This window comes from Lutra lutra, chromosome 2, assembly GCF_902655055.1.
Source record: "Lutra lutra chromosome 2, mLutLut1.2, whole genome shotgun sequence".
Taxonomy (NCBI): Eukaryota; Metazoa; Chordata; class Mammalia; order Carnivora; family Mustelidae; genus Lutra; species Lutra lutra.
In genome coordinates, this window is record NC_062279.1 from 174,899,377 (window position 1) to 174,926,842 (window position 27,466).

General features: G+C 35.2%; 1 protein-coding gene across 3 annotated transcripts in view; it reads right to left on the reverse strand.

The window, feature by feature from the left end:
- PDS5A (PDS5 cohesin associated factor A) overlaps window positions 1–27,466 on the reverse strand; it is a 137,093-nt gene that overhangs the window by 22,440 nt on the left and 87,187 nt on the right. For all 3 annotated transcript variants that reach the window (XM_047719141.1, XM_047719142.1, XM_047719143.1), the window contains 9 exons: window positions 21,888–21,993; window positions 19,923–20,083; window positions 16,425–16,548; window positions 15,493–15,651; window positions 12,724–12,792; window positions 11,440–11,576; window positions 8,756–8,879; window positions 8,252–8,456; window positions 7,638–7,752 (listed from right to left, as the gene is read on the reverse strand). In XM_047719141.1, the coding sequence (XP_047575097.1) occupies window positions 7,638–7,752; window positions 8,252–8,456; window positions 8,756–8,879; window positions 11,440–11,576; window positions 12,724–12,792; window positions 15,493–15,651; window positions 16,425–16,548; window positions 19,923–20,083; window positions 21,888–21,993 (1,200 nt within the window). The remainder of the gene's footprint in view (window positions 1–7,637; window positions 7,753–8,251; window positions 8,457–8,755; window positions 8,880–11,439; window positions 11,577–12,723; window positions 12,793–15,492; window positions 15,652–16,424; window positions 16,549–19,922; window positions 20,084–21,887; window positions 21,994–27,466) is intronic.

The following is a 27,466-nucleotide window of genomic DNA, read 5'->3' on the forward strand; positions in this document are numbered from 1 at the left end:
TAAAGAACTACCAGCTACCACCCCTCTCAGGCACAGAAAAAGGCAACTGACCCAGGGCCTGGTTTTTCTGTGAAGTAGGCCTATTAGCCAGTCATCAGAACTGTGACCTGAGGGGTAGGCTTCTAATTAAAACAATCATCTAGAGGCTGACTGAAATCTTTCCAGGGACCTTGGAGGGCAGGTGCTATCTTCATACTCACCCTCTGCCATGCTCCAGAGTAGTGTTTCTTGGAGGGGAGCTTTGAGTCTGGTGCCTGATTTTTGTGCCTGATGCTCACGGGGCACCCCTTAATCACCTGGCTGTGGTGGCTGGAGGGGCTTGAATTCCAGGGTCCCAAGGGACTGTGGTAATCAGAGGGACCACTGTTGGCAGGCTAAGACCCTGTTTTTCCTGTCAAAAGGCCGCTCTGTTCTGGAGCTTCAGACAAAGGGCAAGACTTAGGTTTGCCACACATTCAGTGGCCTATGGCACATCCTCAAGGAACAAAGGCTATAAACGCCATGTTGGTGCTCTCAGTCTTTCTCCAGCTTGTTGCTATCTCCCAGAAGAGGGCTCATATACTCATTTGGAACCCCAGTTTTTATGAATGCCAATTAGGGGACATACCTCAGGATTACCAGGCTCTGGTAGTCAGTGAGGCTTATGTTCCTGGGCCCTCAGGATTGTAATATATCTGCATACTTTTCAATGCAGCTGCCTGAAGGTCTGGCTTCCAGTCAATCTGAATCTAGGTGCAGAGATCCTCCATTATGGGACACTGACGGCTCTTGGCACATCCTTAACTACAGGGAGCTATTAAAAATATAACTGCTTGGATAAACTCAAAGTTTTGAGAGATGACCAAGAGCTGGGGAAGAGCTGAATGAAAAGGTTCAACTCCTCCATAAGGTCATTCCTTCAAGACTAGAAAAGATGGTTTCCTCTACTGTACAGAAACCTATTCAGGGGTCAAGCAAAATGAAGAAACAGAGGAATATGTTCCAAATGAAAGAATAAGATAAAACCTCATAAAAAAGCCTTAATGAAAGGAAGGTAAGTAAATTTATAAAGAGTTCAAAGTAATGGTCATAAAATGCTCACCAAACTGGGGAGGAGACTGGATGAATAGAGTGAGAACTTGAGTAGGGATGAAATTTAACAAAATACCAAACAGAAATCACACAGCTGCCAGGCGCCTGGGTGGCTCAGTCATTAGGTATCTGCCTTCGGCTCAGGTCACAATCCCAGGGTCCTGAAATCGAGCTCCGCATTGGGCTCTCTCCCTCTACCACTCCCCCAGCTTGTGTTCCCTCTCTCTCTGTCAAATAAATAAAATCTTTAAAGAAAAAAAAAAAAAGAACTCATAGAGCTGAAGATTATAATAATGGAACTGAAAAATGCAGTAAAGGGGTTCAACAGCAGACTAGATATGAAACAGAAAGTAAGGATCAGTCAACCTAAAGGAAAGGCAGTGGAACTTACCCAATCAAAGCAGCAAAAAGAAAAATAACAGAAATAAAAAGTGAAAATAGCTTCAGAAAATCAAAGGATATCAAATGGACTAATATTTGAATTGTAGAGCTTTCAGAAGAGGAAGAAAGCAGCAGAAATCTTATTTGAAGAAATATAGCTGACATTTCCTGAACACAGGGACGGAATCAGACACCAGATCCAGGAAGCCCAGGGAGTTCCAAAACATACGAACCCAAAGACACCTACACCAAGACACATTACAATTAAAATGTCAAAAGTTAAAGACAGGAAGAGAATATTATAAGCAACAAGAGGAAAAAAAAATGGTTACATATAAGGGAATCCCCATAAGACTACCTAACACATTGTTCAGCACAAACACTATAGATATCAAAGGGACTTCTTTAAGTAGAAAAGAAAGGCCCTATTTAGTAACAACAACAAATGTGAAATAGTATCACTGGAAAGGTAAATATATAGTATAGTAAAGGTAGTGAATTACTTATAAAGCTAGTATGAAGGTTAAAAGACAAAAGTAGTAAAAGTAACTATGATTCAATAATTAACAGATACACAAGATAAAAAGATGCTAACTGTAACATCAAAAACATAAAGTGAGGGGAAGAGAGTTAAAATGTTGAGATTTAAGGGCACCTGGGTGGCTCAGTCAGTTAAGTATCTGCCTTCGGTTCACGTCATGATCCCCAAGTCCCTGGAAGGAGCCCCATACCAGGCTCCCTGCTCAGTGAGGAGTCTGCTTCTCTCTCCCCCTCTCCTTCTCTCTCTCAAATAAATAAATTTGAAATTTAAAAAAAAGCTGAGATTTACAATGGGATCAAACTTAAGTTGTTATCAACTTATACCATTATAAGTTGTTGTATGTAAGCACCATGGTAACCAAGAAATAAAAACCTACAGTAAATACACAAAAGATAAAGAGAAAGGAATATAAGCATACCACTAAAGAAAGCCATTAAACCACACAGAAAGTAAGCAAAAGAAGAATAGGGAAGAACCACAAAAACAGCCACAAAACAATTAACAAAATGGCAATAAGCACATACCTATCTATAATTACCTTGATTGTAAATGCATTAAATTCTCTAACCAAAAGACACAGAATGGCTGGATGGATTAAAAAAACAAGACTCATCTATATGCTGCCTACAAGAGACACACCCAGTGAAAGTGAAAAGATACTACATGCAAATGGAAACCAAAATAAAGCTTTAGTATCTACACTTGTATCAGACACAATACACTTTAAAACGACTGTAATAATACACAAAAAGAGTGACACGTAATGAGAAAGGGGTCAACAAAGAAGTAGATATAACCTTTGTAAATATTCATGCACCCAACGTAATTTAGGAGCACCTAAACATAAAAAGCAAATATTAACATACCTGAAAGGAGAAACACAATAACTGTATTTATAATTTTTGATATATGGGAACTCTAATACCCCAATTAGTCAAATGAACAAATCACCAGACAGAAAAACCAAGAAGAAAAAACATGGTCTTAAATGACATTTTAGACCAGATGGACTTAACAGATATTTACAGAACATTCCATACCAAAGCAACAAATACACATTTTTCTTAAGTGCACATGGAACACTTTCCAAAATAGATCATATGTTAGGCCACAAAACAAGTCTTAATGAATTTGAGATTGAAATAATATCAACCATCTTTTCTGACTAGAATGGTATGAAATCAGAAATTAATTACACAAAGAACACTGAAAAATTCACAAATATGTATAGATTCAACAATATGCTACTGAACAATCACTGGGTCAATGGAAAAATCAAGAGAGAAATAAAGGGTATACCTGAGACAAACAACAATGGAAATTAACATACCAAGATTTATGGGATGCAGCAAAGGCATCCAACCAGGGAAGCTCTAAGAGTGAAATTCATAGTGATAAACACCTATCTCCAGAAAGAAACTAATTTTACACCTGAAGGAGCTAGGAGAAAAGAAGAACAAATAGAGCCCAAAGCTGATAGAAGAAGTAAGGAAATAACAAAATTCAGAGCAGAAATAAGTGAAATAGACTAAAATGGCAATAGGAAAAAAAAATGGATGAGACTAAGAGCTGTTTGAGAAAATTGACAAATCTTTAGCTAGACAGACGAAGGAAAAAAGAGGACTCAAAAATCAGAGATCAAATACAAAAGGTTACGACTAATACCACAGAAGTCCAAAGGACCATAACAGAATGCTATGAAAAATACATGCTAACAAACTGAACATTCCCAAGAAATGGATAAACTCCTAGAAATATACAACTTACCAAGACTGGATCATAGGGAACAGAAAATCTGAAAGACCAATTACTAGAAGGAGATTGAATTAGTAATTAAAAACCACCCAACAAACAAAAGTCTAGGACCATATGGCTTCCCTGGTGAATTCTACCAACATTCAAGAAGAATTACCACCAATTCTTCTCAAATTCATCTAGGAAAGAGAAGAGGAGGGGATGCTTCCAAAATCATTTTACAAGGCTAGCAGTACCCTGATACCAAAACAAGGCAAGGAGGCCACAAAAAAGAAAAACTACAGGCCAATATCTCTAATGAACTTAGAAACAAAAATATACAACAAAATATTAGGGAACTGAGTTCAACAATAATGAAAGGATCATACATCATGACTGAGTGGGCTTTACTCCATGGATGGGAGCACGGTTCAGCTGTATACCACATTAACAAAATAAAGGATAAAAATTGCTATGTTCATCTCAACAGATATAGAAAAAGTGAATGACAAAATTCAACAACCATTTATGATGAAAAACTCTCAACAAAGTGGATACAGAGGGAACATACTTCAACATAACAAGGACCATGTATAACATCATACTCAATGGTGAAAGCTGAAAGCTTTTCCTCTAAGATCAAGAATAAGACAAGGATATCCACTCTTCACCACTTTTATTCAACAAAGTACTGGAAGTCCTAGCCAGAACAATTAGGCAAGAAAAAGAAATACAGGCATCTAAACTGAAAAGGAAGAAGTAAAACTGTCACTAGTTGCAGATGAGATGGTATTCTACACAAAAAATCCTAAAGACTCCATCGAAAAACCGTTAGAATAAACAAATCCAATAAAGTTGCAGAATACAAAATCAATACACAAAAATCTTGTATTTTTACATTAATAATTATCGGAAAGAGAAATTAAGAAAACATTCCCATTTATAAGTGTATCAAAAAGAATGACACCTAGGAATGTACTTAGCCAAGGAGGTAAAAGATCTATAGATCAAAAGCTTAAGACATTAATGAAAGATACTACAAAACCTAGAAATAAATGGAAAGATATTCCATGTTCATGGACTGGAAGAATATTGTTAAAATGTCCATACTATTTCTTTTTTTTTTTTTTTTTTAAAGATTTATTTATTTGACAGACAGAAATCACAAGTAGGCAGAGAGGCAGGCAGAGAGAGAGGAGGAAGCGGGCCCCCCGCTGAGCAGAGAGCCCGACGTGGGGCTCGATCCCAGGACCCCGGGATCATGACCCGAGCCGAAGGCAGAGGCTTTAACCCACTGAGCCACCCAGGCGCCCCTGTCCATACTATTTCAAAGCAACCTACAGATTCAATGCAATCCTTACCAATGGCATTTTTCACAGAATTAGAAGAAATAATTCTGAAATTTATATGAGACCATAAAAGACAATAGCCAAACAGTGACACAATAAGTTAATAATTTCCACAAAGTTAAAAACCACACTTTGAAAAACGTACAATTTTACACTTCAAATTACATGCTAACTTGGTTGTTTAAAGATCCTAAAAAATGTTGCATGCTAGACAGAAAACATGTGCCAGTGAGTTCATTTCTAACTCCAGTTACTTCTAGTATGTCAGTACTCTTTATCCCAGATCAGTTCTCTCTCTCAAGTCTAATCCTTCTTCCACATGACTGCTTTGCAATGAAATATACTAAAACGTCCTCTAGACCTCTAGACCTTATGTCCTAGGCAAACACATACATCATGTTTTCGTTTTATGGAAGTGCTTTCTGAGAAATGCCAAACTAAACGTTTTTAAAGAAAAAAACCTGTAAATACAAATGTAAACATTTACAAGACAAACAAAAATAAGAATTGGAAGACATTTTGGGAATTATTTTATCTCCTACATGTTATGGGTAAGGTAACTGAGAGCCAGAGAAGTAAAGTTTTTAGTCATACAGCTGGGACTAGAACCTAATTATGTGGCTTCTTAAAATACAGATCAACTAAAAGCCCTAAAATTTTTTTTAAAATGTAGACTTATTTTCAAGCATTTGAAATAGCAAGACTATATTACTGGGATGATGTATTGGAAGCAGCAACAATGAAATGACAAGCCCTCAAAATGTAAGGAGCTCATAGCCCAATGCTTAACAGTAACGTTGGACAAGATATAACACCTCTTCGAATTAAGATATTAACACATTTTCAGTGACGAAAGCTGTAGGAGGTAGAGATAAATGTTGATTACAAACTTAAATGAGATCAGGATTAAGGTTTAATGCCACACATTAAACGTAATACAATTATTTATTTATTTATTTTAAAAAGATTTTATTTATTTGAGAGAGAGGAAGAGAGAGAGTTCAGAGGGAAAGTGAGAGGGAGAAGCAGGCTCCCCACTGAGCAGGGAGTCTGTTGTGGGTCTTGATCCTAGGACCCCGGGATCACGACCTAAGCTGAAGGCAGACACTCAACCAACTTAACCACCTGGGCGCCCCTATAATACTTTCATATACAAGTTGAGGATACCAGTTTAAGAGTGCAAAGCAAAATCATGATAAGAGGAGAGAAAGTAAATACTGCTTTAAAGTTTCCTGGAGGTCGGAGGCAAGGCAATCAATGTGGTCGTCATTGGCCACTGGGCCTAACTGTCCCACCTTGTCTCCCTCAGCACAACCCATCAGCTCTACAGCAAACCTCCGAGTAATGGAAATCTGAAACTGTTTGGGAAATTCAACAATCCAAATGACTATGTGCACAGTTATGAAGACTTATCCTGTTGCAGGAATGGTTATGAATCTGACTGACCTCAGAGAGTACATGGCAGAGGCAGTTATGAAGGCCTTTGATCATAAGAATCTGGATCTGGATGTGCCATACTGTGCAGATGTTGTAAGCACAACAGAAAATATAGCTGTATATGTCAGGGAAAACCTCCAGAAATTTCTTCCTCTGGGAGTTCTTTTATAAAGTAAAAGTAAATGAAACTGGCAATATTGCTGTCATCTATAAAGGAAAACTGCTTTTAGGGATTAATACTGTAGAAAGATTAATTTCTTTCAAAGGTCTTTGTACCCTTGCACTATTAAGAAGTCATCACGTAATTGTTACACCTCCACATTGTGCTCTGGAGGGCCTGATTTATTGAAATCATTGTGTGTAAGATCTATTGTGAATTCAAATCTATTTTAAAACCAAACTTGTAAAAAACAACCTGAGTATCATTTAAAAAGTTGTTTATCTATAGATTAAAAATCACTTCATTTTCAGTAAAATGTTGTGGTATGGAATTTAAAAGCAAAACAAATCAATTCTTGTTTCCCCATTGAAAAAAAAAAGTTTATTGGCGGTCATCTGTAGACAAACTTAGGTTGCCTCTCACTCTTTCACCTTGTATCATATATAAAGTTCTGTTTTACACAAGTACCACTTATTCAACAAGTGTTTTTTTAACTGTTTACTTGCCTGTGTTTCCACTAGATACAAATCTCTATGACTGGTGTAACAAGACTAATCTTGTACTACCACAATCCTGCCACAGAATTTCTCATGTGGACATGCTTATTTTTAAGGCATCTTTTGAGTATGAAAGTAAAGTTTAGTTTCAAGGAGAGAAATTTTTACTACATGGCTTTTAAAATTATCGAGCTGATATAACTGAAACCTATCTTAATACAAATAGTGAAAATAATATAAAAACTAAAATAACCAAACTAACCTGTTTCAAAATCTCAGTTAATTGCAAACAGGAAACAAAAGAATCAAAAGGAACCTGACAGACGGGGAAAATTTTCTAGGATGAAATTTATAATAAACAAAACCACAAAGAAGTTTTTATTTTAATGGGAATAGTAACAGGAAAAAATTTATCATTTTTCAATAAGTAAAAGTTTCTAAAATTCTTGAAAATCAACATGACTTACTCTTTAATATCACGAAGTTGATCAACATCTTGTGATCTTGTAAAATCTGGATCATGGGCTAGCAGGTGAATCATATATGGAACTACATATTCAGGCAACAGTGATAATAATTTCTCTGAAGTGAAAACATTATTATTAACAATAGTCATAACAGCTTTTACAAAATGCCCCTCTAATTTTGCATTCAAACCACTCCAGTTTCCATCTTTTCCTCAGTTATTTTTAAATTATAGGCAACTTGCTATCTAGATGATACTGAAATGCATTTCAGTGTTGAAAGTTATTAAAGCCAAAAAGATAATTTAAGATTATACAGTGAGTCCTTCGTAAACCTGGGAAAATAATTCTCTTCTCTCTGACATCTGAGCAATGTGTTTAAATCAAGCCACACTGCTGATCCCGTAAGAAAAATACAATTCCTCCAAACAGTTTTATATCTCTTAAATAACACTCAGAAACCAGGATTTTAGATATTAAGTATATCACAACTATAGCAGCGGCTGTAGTGTTCTTATAAATATACTACAATGGAGAGATAGGAAATAAACGCCCCCTACAAATCGATACACCCACAAGATACACTTGCATACTTGGGAGCTTTCAAAATTACTTACCAGTAGCCATGGGATTCTGTTTAATGTACTCCCTGCGTATGCTGATATTTTTTAGCAAACACTGTCGTGCATGCGCTCTTCTCTCCTTCACAGGATCTTTGGCACACAAGGCAAAGATCGCCATATACTCCAATGGGAGCAGTAGCTTCACGAGAGCCTTATGCAACTTCTGCGCAAATATCTGCCTCACTTGGTAGCACTCGTCCTGCAGCGGCATAGAACCAAAAACACGTCAGTAAAAATGTCAGTACTTTAAAAACCATGACAAAATAACCTAGTTCAGAAAAAAAACTGGAAAACATCTACTAAAGAGCAGTCTGTTCCAAAAATCCTCATTTTAAAAAAATGATTGGGGAATGCGTAACAATACTTAGAAGATGTTTAGTTAGAATAGTTAAATAGCAGTTCCTTCTGTGCACACAGTAAATGGATCTGTATCCACAGAAAGTAAATGTATTTAACTTTGAAGGCCAAGTACTTGACAAAAATAAGAGGATTACTTACATTAATAACAAGTGCACAGAGCTGAAACTGTTCTGGGGTTATAATTTCATGGTAACAAGGTTCCTGAGCAAGCTTCATTATGGCACTACCAGCAGCTAATCGCAAGCGAGACATATCAGATTTACTATAAACAAACAAAAAAGAAATAAACATTTCCTATAACCATTATCATTGATAACAATGCTTTGATCCCTTTTTGAGTGTTAAGGTCTTTAACTTTATGCTTAAAATGACATATAATGTACAAATCTGGGAAAATTACCTTGAGTCCTTGAACTCAACACAGGGAAAAAGGCTCAAATCATTGTGACTAACGATAAACTTATCTGCCTTCATTTTCAGTTATGTTCTAGCATAGATCCTCTACCATAAACAAGCAGCTCTGCTTGTGATCACATCTATGATCACTGCAATGCCAAGAAGAACCATTTCTTTCAGGAACACTATTCCTCATTTTAGGAGGAAGACACATTCGTTGTAAAACACTCGATTAAATCACCTATCATATTAAATCTATTTCCTACAGTTTTTAAATGCACATCCACATATACACACGTGTAACATCTGATGAAATGGAGGGGCTAGCAATGAGGAGCTGATTTACACCACAGAATGGGAGGTATCAGACAAATATCTAAAAGGAAAGGATACGGAAATGAGAGCCAGTGTCTATATGGGCTACTAATCTCTGGGGCAGACTTCCTTTTGTAAGTCAAAGCCCCCCCGCTCCCCAGGAGGTCCAGCACTTCCACTCCTGCCCGGTAGTTTTTTATTACCTAAATGGTAAAATATGACAATAAACGGGATGAAAGAACAGTCTTATTTCAACTTATGTTAAACATAGCATGGTTATGATGTTTTAAAGACTTCGGGAAATGTGGAAAGCTAGCTGAGTCCATCACTACCATACAAGAGGAGAAAACGTGGCACTCCAGAACAAGAGGACTATCAAAGTGAACACCGGTATTCTTGAGGGAACTTCAAATGGCTTCTCAGACAAATGACTGAGGAATTAAAAAAAAAACCAGCTACCATCTGGGTGCTTAAGTCTGTGCTAGGCAGTGTATGAACACTTCACAGGCTTTATCTCATTTAATTTTCACTCTGTAAGATGAAGAAATTGATGCTTAGAAAAGTGATTTATAGAATTCACACACTTAGTAAACGGAGTGTAGAGTTGCAGAAGTTTCTGATTCTAGAGCTCAAGCTAAACCATGCTATATATAATACCTAATTAAGATTTGCCTAATATTTCATGACATGTGTGTTCCACAATTAACTATGCCCTTATTTTCTGTGATGATAAAAAATGCTGGAAAGAACATGCTTATATATATGTTTTTGTATGATTTTTAAAAATTATTTCATGAGTGTAAAAAAAAAAAGAGTCAAAAGGGTAACATTTATGAGGATCTAGACACAAAGTGCCAAACTGTCCTGCCAAGACTGTGCCAATTTATATTCACAGGACTAATGAGGGGACCCATTTTCCTGAACCCAAAAAGCAGTGATTACTTTAAAAAATATTTTTGCTAATTTGATAGGCAAGTATTGCTAAGTTTAAACTGTATTTACTGTATTTAGTGATGTTAAACATTGTTAAAAAGATAAACTGGTAATTCGTAGTCTTCATCTCTATTGGGGATCCTATTTATTTGTCTTATTAAAAGGTCATTATTAAGCCTTTGCCATAGTTTCCCCCAATTTAAAACTTTTTATTATCCCTAACTCAGCTCTAATCTTCTAATCTGTTCCTACAAAACTACCCTTGACTTATTCTATGACAAAGATAATTTTCCATGGTTTCCTTCAGTTTATCAAAGCAGTCAGCATCTCTACTGTAATTCGCTCATTTTCTAATCTCCTCCACTGGAATGCATATTCCTTGGAAGGAGAGATTTTATACCTTTAAAAAAAACCATAGCAGTGCCTAAGATGACAGTGCTCAATAAAAAATGAATGCATAAATGAATTAAAGATTTAATTCATTTAATCCTGTAATAATACATTTTAAAGTAGGAACACATCACGAGTAGAATTCTATAGTTTTATCTGTTGGTACTCCTGGACCCTAGCAAATCAAGAATTTGAAGCAAACAAGGATCATGAAAAATTTGCTTTTATTTTCATCTTAAAATGAATAGGAAGAAGAAATGGCAATTTCACAAAACACTGAAAATGTGCAGAAATGGAAACTTTATTATTTCTTTTCAGTTGCAGAACCTTGTTTTAATCTTCTGCAAACCACCAGGAGGGCTGTGACTTTTTCCTCCTTTGAACTCCTCCACTAAAATTCCTTTCATGGTACTAAGTCACCCCCCTGATTCATTCACTATATTACAGGGTAAAAGACAGGAAATGAATCTTCTCTGTTTTTGCTGCAATGCTTTTCATGGTGTTTTGCAAAGAGTAGTATTTCAACAGTTATTTGCTTAAGTGAACCGTATGTTGAAGCCAACTGTAACATATAATGATTATGACTAAACATTTACTGGAAAAAGTTTGGTCTTTAGAGAAGAAACATTCCATCATCATTGAGATGAAAACCCCATGGAAGTACATTAGATCTGATGCCGAACCATATGGTGTAATTACAACATTCAGTATTAATTAGGTAAATAATTCCTATGTAAGTTCCACCAACATTTTGAGCTGTAAAAATTGGAAAGGAGGAAAGATCTCACCTGATCCTCTTTTGCTCTGTCAGGTCACCCTCACTAACCAACATCGCTGATAATAATCGAAGAGTTGAATTGGCAGATTTAGACTGGTTGTTTTTCATACCCAACAGCCACCTTACCAGAAGTTTAATTGCCTGTACCTATAAAATATTAACATGCTAAAAAAAGAAAGGAACTTAAAATTCCAATTAAAGGGAAGATTAATTTATGTCAATTAGATTAGTGAGGTTGCTTAATTGCTGGTGGACATGTTTTATTAAGTAAGTCTGTAGGATAATAACAATAACAGTAAAAATATTTATTCTGTTTAATCTATAATAGGCACTCTCCCCAGAGCTGTACATGTATTAACTTATTTGATGTTCCAAACAAGCCTACAAGGGAGGTGTTTTTATTTCCAATAGATAAGGCAATGGAGACACATTACTATTATAGATAACATGCCCAAAGTCTGGCTTCTGAACCCAGGCTTTTCACACTTGCCTAAGATTTTCAAATTATTTGAAAATATACTGTTTAAAAATAACTATTTAAACTATACCTGTTATAGTCATTAAAATGAGCTATTTAGATAGATCTTAATATTTTTTATAATACTGCAAAAACTATTTTGAAGAAATCATTAAGTCTGATCCTGTCTGTCCTGATTAAAAAATTAGGAGATTCCATAATTATTTGTGGTCATAATTACCTGGAGGTTTATACTCAAAAGATTGCTACCAGTGCATGTCAAAGAACTAGCTAAAGGATCTAGGTGTTACTTACTACATTTATTGACAACGTGGAAAAAAGAATTGATGGAACACGACTAGGAAGCTACACAAGGTGAAACATTTTAATCAAGGAAGATGGTAGCAAATTAAGTCTTATCTTCAAACCCAATACTACCACTTTAAAAATTAGTTTTATTGAGGTACATTTTGTATCTATCAAAAGTTATGACTTCGATGACAGCATCTGTTTTTGCCAAGTTAATATTCATATTTTTATAGACAGTGGTAGTGAGGCTACACTTGAGAGGCTTTGGAGCATCAACATCCTACAAACAATTTCTGTGAAACAGCCTCACTGAAATTATTTTAGCAGGTGGGAAGTTCTACAGAAGATCCTGACATAGATCTATATGTAAATAACTCAATGAGGACTAAAATTTGAGAGAAACAACTTTTGATTTAAAAATAAAGTACCTCATTTAAAAATACTATTAGTTGCCAGGTTAAAGAAAAAGTCTATCTAGGAATGTTCATTATTTTAACACAAAAATTATCAAGGCCTACACAAATTTACCTTTGCTAGTACTTCAGGGGAAACCTCTTCATCTGGAGACCATAATTTTCCATTCTTCTCACCTGTTGACTATAGACAATTGAATATATTTAACTCTTAGAAAGAATTTTAAAGTTTCCTTCATTATGTTTTTCATGCTGAACAATGCAGTGCTCTAGGAAACCTTTAAGTGAGTCACCAGAGCTTGAAAAAGAACAACAAAGTTGGATGACTTGAACTTCTTGATTTCAAAACTTATTACAAATTTATAGTAATCAGGACAAAAGGAGTGGCACTGACACCTATAGGCATATAGAAAATGGAACGAAATAGAAATATGTGAACTCACATATATGGTCAACTGATATTTAACAAGGTTGCTAAGGCACCCAATTACTTAAAACAAATGGTGCTAGAAAAACTAGATATCCACAAGTAAAAAAAAAAAAAAAAAGAAGATGAACTTACCTTAAATCACAAAAATTAACTCAAAATAGATCAGACCTTAATTTAAGAGCTAAAACTATTAAAACACTTAAAAGAAGATACAGGGCAAAATCTTCACCATCTTTGATTTGGCAAGTATCTGACAAGAGTTTAATACTCAGAATATATAAAGAATTCTTACAACTCAGCAATAATGATCCAATTAAAAGTGTGCAAAGGACTTTGAATGTCCAAGAAGATACAAACATGGCCAAAAGCACATGAAAAAAAAAATCCCTTATGATGTTAGTCATTAGGGAAACACAAACCAAAACCACAAGATACTACTTCACATCCACTAGAATGGCCATTATCAAAAACACAGAAAAGAGGAAGTACTGGCAAAGATGTGACAAAAATTGGAAGACTTGTGCTCTGATGGTGGGAATGCAAAATGGTACAGCCACAATGGAAAACAGTGTGGTGATCCCTCAAAAAATACAACAAAGAATGACCACGTGACCTAGCAATTCCACTCCTAGGATTTATCTAAAAGATTTGAAAACAGGGACACAAATGTTCACATCAGCATTATTCACAAAAGTTAAAAGGTGCAAAAAGACCCAAATATCCATTAACTGATGAATAAACAAAATGTAGGCTACACATACAACAGTATTATTCTGGCATAAAATGAATGAACTTCTACTACATAACACAAATGAACCCTGAAGTCATTATGCTACGTAAAATATGCCAGGCACAAAAGGATAAATTTTATATGGTAAGAGGTATCTAAAAGAGGCAAATACAAAGTCAGAAGAAAGTACAACAGAGGTGTTATCAGAGGCAATGGGAAGGAGGCAATGGGGGTTATTGATGCAGAATTTGTTATAATGGGAGTTATAATGAATGCAGAATTTCTCTCTGAGATTAAAATATTCTGAAAATAGTGGTGACAGTTACACAATATGGGTACATATTTTAGGTGGTACTTTGGGTCATTTTGGAGAGTTGTTTGGCTTTCCTGGGTATTTCCTATGTACAGAGGAGGCATACAGGGTATAAAACTTTCTTATTTTTTTAAAAAACCAAACCAAACAAAAACACCCACCCAACAACAAAAACAAGAATGTTGGCATATATAAGTGATATATGCTTAAAAATGGCAAAAATGCCAATGTTTATATTATGTATATTTTACCACACAAACAACAACAAAAAAGAGCCACTGTAAACTACAATCTAGTCATCTTAAGAGGTGTCTTAAATTTCACATTTATTGCCATTCACATCTATCAATAGAGCAAAGTACAGCCCGAATGTGTTGAGTGGGAAATGACATTCGGGCCATGCTCTTCCATTCTTGTCTATTACATCCAAATGGGGGAAGGGAAAGAGGATGGAATGTAATGGCAAATGTCCTTTTTAAGTTTGGATATCGAAGGCTCCAAGACTACTGGGTCATGTGGAAGGAACAGGTAGGCTGGGATAAATTAGCACTGCACTCAAAGTCATCTGCAATGATCCAGCAGGTAAAACTGTTTTGTCTTAACTCAACAACTTTTTAATTTAGATCTACTTGGTAAAGTAGTGATTTTTTTTTTTAAGTAGTGATTCTTAATCAGAGGTGTGTGTTTTTTGGTTTTTTTTTTTTTTATTTGTCAGAGAGAGAGGGAGAGAGAGCGAGCACAGGCGGACAGAATGGCAGGCAGAGGCAGAGGGAGAAGCAGGCTCTCCGCCGAGCAAGGAGCCCGATGTGGGACTCGATCCCAGGATGCTGGGATCATGACCTGAGCCGAAGGCAGCCGCTTAACCAACTGAGCCACCCAGGCGTCCCCAGAGGTGTGTTTCAGGAATCACCTGGGGTGCCTTTTCAAGCTATATATTCCCAGACTCCAGCCCAGATTTAATAAATTAGAATGTGGGCACACACAGGTGCATGTACCACCTACCCACACACTTCAGTAACTAAAACAGAATATGTATCTAGTGCCAAAAATGCAATGTAATTATATTTCAAAACACTAGTTAAATACAAATCCACTCATATTTTTAACAACATCTGATAAAATTCTAGCACTCCAGTAAATCGTCCTTCAAACGTTAGGATAATAGCATTTGACTTATATTTTTTGCTTCATGATTCATCCATCTTATGTTCTCATTTTTTCTTTCTTAAATGTTACGTTCTGGTAATAGCTACATGAAGTCAGGATGTCATTTGGAAATTTAAGTAAATAAGGAGGGAAAACACAGTAATTTAAGAGGAAAAGAAAATTAAATAGACAGAAATGTTTTTGTGATAAAGATGTAAACAGTTTTAGTATCATTATTCTAAATTTAATTAAATTAGAAACTTACCCTGTCGTTCATTAGCAGATCTTTCACAATAAAATTTGCTACTACAGATTTCATTGGGGAAGCAAACTGATCTGGAGCTAACATAGAAATGTGGCCCAATGAAACTAATGGAGTTATAAGTTGTTCTGGTACATCAGCGTTCAGACTCCTACTGAGTGGCTATAAAAATGAAAGAGTCAAAATTACCAGTTTGTTTTATAAATATCCAGACATTCTATGGAAATAGTAAATGTTCCTGACCCTCCTGAATTTGTTGTGCCCAAACAAAGCTGTTCTAATGATATGATCAAAAGTAGCTTCAACCATATCAAACACTCAATTCTTATTTGAACTACTGAAATTCGGTAAGAAAGAATCCAGAAAAAAAAAGAAAGAAAAAAATAAAGTACATATAAAAGGCAGAAGTAAAAACAAGAACATTTCTGCATCATCAAATCAGCATTATTTTTAAGCCATCTATAATAACAGCCTTGGTATGCTGGTGGACTTGGGACATTTTAAAAACCATGGACCATTAAATAAATGTTCACTGTTTAAAATAACAGGAGTACCTTTCCAGTAGTGGAATCAGGCCAAGGATCATACATAAGGAAAGGCAAACGGGACTAATTTTCAGGTAGGGTTGTCAGGTACTTTAAAAACTGGGTAGTTCAAAGTTACTTTCTGAGGATACATACCACTATGCCAATAAAGCTAAAACTAAGTAAAATGTTCTAACACAAACACACAGAATATTCTTCTGTATGTAGTGTTTGAACATATACTATGATCTAAAGGCCGTGAATACAGTGCTCAAAAAAGACAGCCCATGCTCCCATAGAATTTTTAAGACTAAACAGCCCCTCCTCCAAAAAAACTACCTTCTATCTTCATCAAACCACACAGCATAAAAATAACAATCAACATAAACACATCCTATGTATTATATATACCTCAAAAATCTGTGCAAGCTGGACTTCCTTATTTGTGAATATGGCATGTATACAGTGAACAGCCTGTTTTGCTTGGTGTGGAGTACCTCTCTTTGCTTTCTGATGTAAAATGGGAATTAAGGTCCTGTAAAAAAAAAAAAAATCATAGTTAAAAAAAAAAAAGCCCACAAGTAGTTTTTTTGGTTGTCTCCTCTAATTCCTTTCCCATAGCTGTTTGGATGTATGTTGGTAGAGAAGTTTCTTCTTCTTCTTCTTTTCAAGTTTATTTATGTAATCTCTACACCCAACGTGGAGCTCGAACTCACAACCCTGAGGACTGAGAGATTGCATCCTCTACCAAATGAGCCAGCCAGATGCCCCAGGAAGACTCCCTTAAAAATTAGCTCATCTATAGAAAGATTTAAAGCCCCTTATCTGTCCTCAATTATAATCCAAGAAACAAAATGTCTCAAGAAAAAGGTACTTAAAGGAGACAATTTTTGTTTTTTGTTTGGACAACTTTTGTTTTAAAGCTACCTCATGAATATGGAGAAATAACAAGCCACCCTTAATTTATAATCTAAAATTTGCTCCATGCCATACTTTTGTATTTTCCATTCCCCTTTCATAAGCCCCTTCAGTTATTTTAATGTAGTCATGGGAAAAAAGTAGCAAAAGGCCAAGTTTTATTAAAAAGTTGAAATGATGCCAGTGAAACAAAGCATGCAAGGATATGACACATATATATATACATATTGGTAGAGGAGTAATAAAAGCATCTAACGATTACTGAGAAATTGTGTAAAGCACCATTCTAAATGTTTTTACATGAATTAAGTCTATTAATCGTCATAGTCACGCAAGGAGGACTATTAAACAGATATGAAAACTAAGCACAAAAATATTGTTTATTTAAGTTTCTTAAGTTGATGGAGCTAGGATCTGGTGAGGTGGGGATGTGAAGATGTGTACTTCTGTTAAGATCCATGCACTTAATCTCCATTTTGACACTGAAGATCAAAAGTAAACAATCTTGCCTTAGGACAGTATGTACTTTATTGTCTTACATTACAGTCTTAAGCATTAGAAGTTGATGATATGGGAAACCCTGTACGAAGAAAACAGCATGTGCATATCAACCTATAAAAGAACAGGTATACACATCAAGTAGATAAAATACTCATAAAAGATGCCAAATTGTTGACAGTGACTCTTTCTCTTTTATATTTCCTGAAGTTTCACCTTTTTACAATGAACAAACAAGTATTTTTTCTTAATCATAAGAAAATCTACCTAAGGCAAAAAAATTTTAAGGAAAGATACTTGTCATTCATTTATTGCAGTGGTCCTATTTTATAGATTGTAAGTCAGTGGTGTCAAAAACCATGGTGACAAAAGGTCTTCTCATGAAAACAGAAGGGTAGACATTAAGAGTGATACCCCAGATCCCAGGTCATTCACCTCAGCCAAAAAACTGGAACATATACTAGTCAGTGTAAGTCGGATTTGACATTTCTGAGTATGCCACATTTCTTTGTATGCAGGTTTAGAGTGATAAATTAGGGATTTCTATGCCCAAGTAGCCTCCTTAACTGAGTACTGTCTTTCTCTCACAACCTTATTTACCAGTAACAATTTTTATAATACAAGTAACAAAAGGAGACAGAGCACTGATCAAATTATTGTTAAATGTATTATTTATTCTTCTTAGTCTAATGAAATGAAGATACATATATCAACGTTAAACCTTTTCCTTGTTATTCTAGTGTGCTATAATCTAATGATGACATCAAGGTTATTGTTAAGGCCTGCACTGTTGTGCTTCGCTGCTTTTCAATGATTCTCCCCTTCCTTCCTCACTAGTCTTATGGATAAGAGGTTTTGGGGTGCCTGGGTGGCTCAGTGGTTAAGCATCTGCTTTCGGCTCAGGGATGGAGCCCCTAGTTGGGCTCTCTGCTCAGTGGGGAGCCTGCTTCTTCCTCTCCCTCTGCCTGCCGCTCTGCCTACTTGTGCTCTGTCATATAAATAAATAAAATCTTTAAAAAAAAAAAAGATTGAGAGGTTTTATTCCTTGTGTCCAAAATTAACTATTCTATCTATCCCCGTTTTTCCACTGCTTCATTTGGGATAGAATTCCTTTATGAATAAATCCTTTACCTTAAAAAAGGCTTCTCAACCTTGTTAAAAACTCACCAGAAACTTTATCCTACTGTGAAATTTTTTTTCTCAATGTACAAATATAAAGATTATTCTCCCTAGACTATAAACTCCTTGAGAACAGAGATTGACTAAGATAATTCTTTATTATTAGCCAGTACAGTTCTGAGAATGAAGAGGATGTACAAAATATTGATTTATTTCTCAAATGAAACTAATAGCTCACAAATTTAATAAAAACTAGGAGTCAGGAGTCCTCTTATCCTATTATTATCCTGTAAGGAAAAACTGGTTTGATTTGGATATATCCGTAACTATTTGCATATACCCTGAACATGTGATTCAACAGCTATCAGCAATGTGTTTTTCCTCCAAAAGACATCTCCCACATCTTTTGTCTAAATATAAACTCTGAGCACAAGTTTGATCCTAAGGCAACCTCTTTAAGATGCCAAAGCAAAAATATCAAAATGTATTTATTCTTATGATGAAAGGGGAAAGGTAAGCTTGAGGGAGAGATCAAAACTATAAAAGACCACTGCCAACAACCAAGCAACTAATAAGATATGCTATTAAGCACACTACTTGATTATCCCATTCTTTGGTGAGACATGAAGGTAGCAGCTTTTAATTTAAACCAGCTAGAGGGGAAAAAAATGAATATATACAGATAAGGAAGATATATTAACCAGAAACTTGAAATTCTGTGAAAACTCCTGAATATTAATATTTAAAAATAATCTTGTTATAAACAAAGTTTCAGTTTGTTCTGCCTAATTTCTTCTTCAGTTTGGTCTTTTAATGGTAGAGGAGTTAACATGAGGCAGAGAAAAGATAAAACAAAGGATACTGAGAAGTAGTTTTTTTTGTTTTGTTTTTTAAGGAGGCTCCAGGCCCAATGTGGGGGGCTTGAAGTCATGACCCTGAGTTTAAGAGTTAGATGTTCTACCAACTGAGTCACCTAGTTGCCCCCAGACAAGTAGCTTCTAAGTAAAGTTCACTTTCCTCTCTCCTATCTTCCTCCATGAAAGGGAAAACTGCATGGCTCCCACACTTAAAAAAATTTGTGTTAAAAAACAAAACAAAACATGGGACGCCTGGGTGGCTCAGTTGGTTAAGCAGCTGCCTTCGGCTCAGGTCATGATCCCAGAGTCCTGGGATCGAGTCCCACATCGGGCTCCTTGCTCGGCAGGGAGCCTGCTTCTCCCTCTGCCTCTGCCTGCCACTCTGTATGCCTGTGCTCACTCTCTCTTCCTCTCTCTCTCTGATAAATAAATAAAAAAATCTTAAAAACAAAACAAAACAAAACAAAACAAAACAAAAAAACCCCTTTGTGTTTACCATGAGAAAAAATATACTCACGATCGTATCTGGGGTAGGTCTGTTTCTATTTTGTGGCCTGTATTTCTAAAAATTTGTATAGCAGCTTCTGCTACTTTGTCATCTTCCATTCTGAGGCACTGTAACAGGGACTCATATGTCTCTGCAGAGTGGAACGAGGTAGGATGTGTGAAAGACAGAACCTGGAGGAACAGATACAACTTTAGAAGTATAGACAATGGTTTTAATCCATTAAAAGAAGGTAATTATTTTCTACTATAAATACAATTCAAAATACTGGGCTGCATATGCTAGCTATATAGAATAAAGATTTTATTTCATAGCTTCCTTTAAAATATGTTGCATTTAATGAGACATTAGCAGAAATATAATGCATTAGATTCCTTAAGAGAGCTGATTTATAGCCCTTGCCCTATTTTCTTCTTCCCCTCAGTCTATTCTGATACTGGGAATGCAGAAAACGTGGCTTCTTTTTTATGGACTATGATACTGTGATGTGAACAAAATGTTAACACAAAGCTTTACTTCGCTGGCAAAAAGATACTCTATAAAGGATATTTTAAGTGGAATCCATTACAAAAAGTTCACTGCTTGGAACTATAAGCAAGCCATAATTGTGAACTTTCATCATGATTACAAACGTAAGTAATTATTGCCTCATTTATTTCTACATAAGTTCCAGTCTATCCCAAAGGAATGTACAGCAAGTTAGACATAACGTATCTGCAAAGTTTACTTTCCATGAAGTGGAAACAATTTAGTTAGCATAATATCAGGAATAAAGGCTAAAAGTGGAAAAGTGGGGTGCAGAGGATGGAGTATATAGTCTTCATTAACTTATTCAATAAGCACTTATTTACTCAGTTATAAAGTAAAGAGATGGTCTCATTTGGTTAGGTCCTTGTTGACAATACCTTGATAATATGTTGACATGTTAATAAATTGATAATATAAAACCTTGTAAGTTTTACTTAGAAAAAAAATGGGAGAATCAAATTTGAAAAACTGAAGCAACCTATTAAAAATGTTTATCTTAAAGATTTCATTCTTAAAATTACTTTAAAAATGTAACCTCATCATTAAAAATATAATTAGAATTTTTCATGCTAAGCATATAAATTTTTTCCATGAAATTATGTTTAAGACTCTTCCAATACAATCCCATTACTCTCTTTTCTATCTCATGTTCACTGCACTGATTTGTCTTTTCTCACTTAGCTTATATATTGTAGTGATCTAAATGTTTCTTTGCCTTCAATTTCCTCTCCTCTTTACTCCATCTGATGAAAGCTCTGTCAAGTTCTGTTATAATATTAAAAGACAGAATAAAAAACCCTGATAATACCTTTCTGCTCCATCAGCATTCCACAATCTAAAACCAACCTTGTTTCCTGTTACTCCTCAAAGCAATCCTTTTCTCTGCATAACTAGACTCCCAACAGTTCCTAAAGTATGCCAAGAATTATTTTCTTGTGTTTCTTTGTGCTGTGTTTCCCCTAGATTAAGTCATACCTTGTCCATAAAGTCTTGTTTGACCAGGCTCTTATTAATTGCTCTATTCTCTGAATTCTTTGGCATAAGAATATAAATATGATTAGAAATTGTTTAAAAATTCCTTGATCAGACAGATGCTATCATGTAATTTCCGCGAACATATTCCTACTAGTATAGATGAAAGGTAAGACTGGATTCTTTAGAACATACTGTTACAAGCACATGCTATTAAATACAGGTATGCAAATGATGAATGAAACTGCAAACCCCCCAAATTATTATTTTATAATGTAAAACAATTACATTATTATAATGTAAAATAAATACACTGTTTTTATAAACTATGATTTCTACCACAAATGTTTAATCTTTCAAATAGTTTCCAGTGAAATAAAGCTCAACCCTTGCATATACTTTCTCTTTTTTGCATATCCTTAAGGGAGTTCAAATTAAAACTAGAAAGGCATGGAGACAAAATTTTCTCAAAAGTACCTTAAGAAGCTCAAGTCCTGAACGAATAGCTGTATCTGGACTTACACCCTCCTCTTCATCATCTGCTGTCCCCTCTATTGATTTATTCATCAGTTTTACCAGTGCACTATTAAAACGAGAAAACTCTAAATTAGTAACCTTACTAGATTAGTAACTGTATCTAATTGCTTTGTGGCAGAATACACATGGAATCTAAACATCAGATACAAACATGTTCCTGGAGGTAAAAGTTATTTTGTAACTTTTTAAACTTTGCTCCCTTTTTGATAGCTGAGCTTATTTTTTTAGTTTCTCTCCCCATACCACCTCCCAAACTCCATGTGTAACTCTACTGCAAACCAACACAACTGAAATTAAAGGACACATACTGGAAATATAATTTAAGTTAATATTGATTTCTATATGTAAAGGTATCATTTACAATCTTAGGAAAAGCAATAGATGGCTGTTGCTAAATGAGCAAATGACAATTCACTCAAAGCAAAATGTTGACAAAGATGTTTAAATTAATCCGATAATTAATTTACCAAATCAGTAATTACGTTCCTAGAAACTCAGAGCAAAGAAGCAGTTCATCAAAAGCATGTTATATTCATAAATAGGCCCATTAATTAAAAACCATTTAGTTACAAAAATACAGACTCTAAGGGGCACCTGCACCTTGATGTTTATAAGCAGCATTATCAACAACAGCCCAACTGTGAAGAGAGCCCATATGTCCATTAAGAGGTGGTACATATATAACACAGAGTATTACTCAGCCATCAAAAGAATGAAATCTTGCCATTTATAATGATGTTGATGGAACTAGGGTGTATTATGCTAAGTGAAATAAATCAGAAAGACAAATACCATATGATTTCATTCATACGAAGACCTTAACAAACAAAACAGATGAACATATGTGAAGGGAAAAGAAAAAAAAGAGAGGGAGACAAACCGTAAGAGACTTTTAACAATAAAGAACACACTCAGGGTTGATGAGGAAGGTGGGTGGAAGATGGGCAGGATGATGGGGATAAGGTGGCCACTTGTGATGAGCACCTGATGTTGTATGTAAGCCAGGAGTCACTAAATTCTACTCCGGAAACCAGTACTGCCTGTATGTTAACTAACTAGAATCTAAATAAAAATTTAAAAAGCCACTTAATTGTCCAACATTATGGAATTAGTTTTTCAAACATACCTAACCACCACAAAGCAATATTACTTGGTCAATAAAAATCAGGCTTGTAGCAACATGGCACTATTTTAAGTAAAAGGAGATGTGATTTTTAGTTTTGAGACTGCGTCCTCAAACTGAAGATAATACTACCGTTTTTTGAAGGACATTAAATATTACAGCAAATAGCCTAGTACATAGCAAATATTTAACAAATGGAAGCTAATGATAAAAGTTTTAGGTTAAAATTTTTCCTTTGGGAATATGTGTGTGTAAAATAAAATGCATATTTTAAATTATTTAAAAAATTTTAAGTACAAAATATATAAGATGCACAGATGCATCATCTATACAATTTAAAACACTTTTGGTACTTTTGTTTCCTTTTTTACATCACAAGAATAATTTAAAAACCTTAAGTATCTTCAATTAATAAAAACTTTTTTTGAGAAAACAAATTAGGGAGGTGTGTAAAAATTAGCCTGAAATATAATTTATCATATAATTCACCTATTTAAAATGTGTAATTCAGTGGTTTTTAGTGTATGGTCATAGGGTCGTATAACCATTACCACAATCTAATTTTAGATTTCTTCCCATCCCCCCCAAAAAACTCTTTTCCAACAGGAGTCACCGTTATGCACTTGTACCTCCTCTAGCTCTAGTCATCTACTAATCTACCTTCTGCTGCCATACATTTGCCGACTCGGAATATTTCATATAAATTAAATACAATATATGGTCTTCTGTGACTCCTTTCACTTAGTGAACTGTTCTTAAGGTTTTTCCATGCTGTAGTATGCATCAGTATTTCATTCACTTTAATCCTGAATACCCTTCCAGTATATGAATATAAGATAATTTACCCATTCATCAATTGACAGACATTTGGGTTGTTTCCACTTTTTTGGCTATTATGAATAATGTTGCTATAAACATTCATATACAGGTATGGGCATATATTTTCATTTCTCTTGGTCACATATCCAGCAGTGGAACTGCTGGTAGCTATAGTAACTTTCTATGTTTTATCTTTTTGACGAACTGCCAAACTGTTTTCCAAAGCCGCTCTATCGTTTTACATTCCCATGGGCAATATACGAGGCTAACAATTTTTTCGCATCTTTTCCAACTCCTCTTTTTGATTACAGCCATACTAGTGGGTGTAAAGTGGTGTTTCATTGTGTGTACGCACACACACATATTCCCACCTCTGCACAAAAAAACTGCTTTATGTCCCCTTATGTGGTCAATCAATCTCCTTTTTCCATGCTGGCAAACACTGATCTAGTTTCTGTCACTATATAATTTTACCACTTCTAAAATTTCATTTATTTTGTGTCTGACATTTTTTATGTGACATAATTCTTTTGATATTCCTTCATGTTGTTGAGTAGAATCAGCAGTTTATTCCTTTCTACTGCTGAAAAGTATTGTATGGATGTATCACAGTATGATTATCTAATTACCAATAGATGGACGTTAGGTATTCCTAGTTTAAAGATAAAAATAAAGCTGCTATATGCAATTACGTATATGTACTTATGGCAATTTATGTTTTTTCTTGTAGGCAGTATCTAGTATTGGGATTCCTGAGTCATATGGTAACATTATATGTCTACTTAATGTTAAAACTGTCTCCTGTATTACCAACACTTGGTATGGACAGTTATCTTTAATTTTAGCCATTCAAATGGTTGTACAGTGTTATTTCTCACTGTAATCCAGATTTATATTTCTCTAATGAGGAATAATGTTCACTGTCTTTTCCTGTACTTATTTCCTATTTGTCTATCTTACTTGGTGAAGTCTGTTCAAATCTTCTGTCCATTTTTAAATTGTATCGTTTGTCTTACTGAGTAGTAAGAATACTTTTTATATTCTGGATATAATCTTTTATCAGATATATACTTTGCAAGTCTTTTCTTCCACTCTGTAGCTTTGCTTTTCTTTCTCAGAATGGTGTCTTGCAAAAAGGAAAAAGTATTTAATTTTCTTTCACTGCTTGTGCTTTTTATGTCCCATTTAAGAGATCTTGTTCACCCCATACTTTGTTTTAGAAGTTTTATTAGCTCTGACATTATATAGTTTTAAAAAGTTATTTTATTATTATTATTTTTTTAGATTTTATTTATTTGACAGAGAGAGATCACAAGGAGGCAGAGGCAGGCAGAGAGAGGAGGAAGCAGGCTCCCTGCTGAGCAGAGAGCCCAATGCGGGGCTTGATCCCAGTACCCTGAGATCATGACCTGAGCCGAAGGCAGTGGCTTAACCCACTGAGCCACCCAGGCGCCCCTAAAAAGTTATTTTTAATTTGAGAAAAATACTCTGAACTAAACTTTCTGTTAGGAGGAAATGCTATAAATGATACATGTATTTAACAAGATTATAAATGTGTTTTTAAAATTTTATAAATGTATCTGATTATTTGTAAGAGGTCAGCCATGCATTTACTTAGTAAATTTTATTGACTACCTATTACGTGCCAAGTCTTAGCATCTGTCCTGAAAATATAGTGCAAAACAAGACAGGCATAATCTTTTTTCATTATAATGTGGGCTGATCACCATTATGAGTCGAGCTATAAGTCTTGAAACCAGGACTATAGTCCTTCCTCTTATTAAAGTACTTTCATTTCTAAATTAGAGAAATAATACATACTCCATATACTTCACAGGGGTATCATGCAGCAAAAGATTATTACCAATTCGAGTACGTGTTCAAAACTGCTTGGGAAATCTATGTGTCTCTTTCTCTTCTATGCTGTATAACAATGGATACAAATCTTCACCATTTTACCTCAGGTCTAAATCCTTCCACTGAGCAGACTACCTACTTTACCTTTAACCTAATAGAGAATAATGGAGGCCCTGAGTGAAAACCAGTTTTCTATATCCCTACCTTCTAACTTCCTCTAATTTGTATCTATTATTTTTTTCAAGTCATAGGTGAAGATTTCCTTCTTCCTGTTCCTCTTCTTTAGGGATGCTGCACTATCATAATTCTATTCTATTCTATTCTATAGAACATTCTATATTCTATTCTACTCTATAATTCTATTCCATTCCCCTTTCTCCATCTTCAACCTCTCTTCTTTTCTATTAGTACCCCTCAAAGGTATTTCAATATTCAAAATTCCTTCATTAAAAACAACAAAAGACCCTTCTTCAAGTTCACTCCCTTCCCATCATCTCATTTTTCTCCTTTACTTTTTATAGCTGAACTGTCCACAGTGGCTGTCCCACATCCCTATTTATCTCCTAAAGCAGAGTTTCAAAGTGTGACAAGGTCTTTATCCCCTTTGATTTTCTCATACCTAAAGGTTGCTAAGTGGAACCTACTGGGATCCTGTTGAGTCAGGCCAGTTGCCTCTGAGCTTGGGCAGTCTCCAATATTAATATCTCAAATATTATCATTTTCTCTGTGTATCATGATGTGGATGTTGAGAAGGACTATCCTAAGCTCTTCTCAATAGCTGAGTCATCTGGGTTTGCCCTTTCTCCCCCAAAGAAACTATTCTGGCCATTGTGATGTTTTTCCCTTTTCTAAATCCAATGGATGCTTTTTAGTATCTATCTAACTTCTGGGTAGCATCTGACCCCTCCACCTTTTAGTCTGTCTTTTTTTTTTTTTTTTAAAGATTTTATTTATTTATTTGACAGACAAAGATCACAAGTAGGCAGAGAGGCAGGCAAAGAGAGAGGAGGAAGCAGGCTCCCTGCTGAGCAGAGAGCCCGATATGGAGCTCGATCCCAGGACCCTGAGGTCATGACCTGAGCCGAAAGCAGAGGCCTCAACCCACTGAGCCACCCAGGTGCCCCTAGTCTGTCTTTTTTGTTATCACTCTTTTCCAATTTTTCTTCCACTGTTGACCATGCCTCCTTAAAAAAATTTTTTTAATTGAAGAACTGTCATATGATATTATAGAAGTTTCAGGTATAAAGCATAATGATTTGGAATTTATAAACGTTATGAAGTGGTCACCACAGTAAGTCTAGTTACCACCTGTCATCATACCACGTCGTTAAAAATTTCTAAGAATTTGATGAATTTCTTATCTTCTGCCAGCCTCTTAATTTTCCTTAGGATTCAGTCCTCACCTTTTTCTTTTTAAAATTTACCCTCTCCCTGAGGTTTCAACCATTACTGCAATCACTACTTCACTCTCAACCATTATCTAAAGACAAATAACTAACTGGACCATGCATATGTGTATTTGTATAAACACAAATCTGGAGAAAATATACTAAAGAAAAATTGGTTATATTTAGGATGATTTTCTACTATCCTCATTCCTTTCTTCCAAATTCCTTCCTTATGGTTAAAAGTACATGCAATTTTCTACCTACTTCTTGATTCCTTCTGCCTTTGTTTTGTCTAATTTTTCTTCCTAGAATAGTTACTACTGTTCATTTAG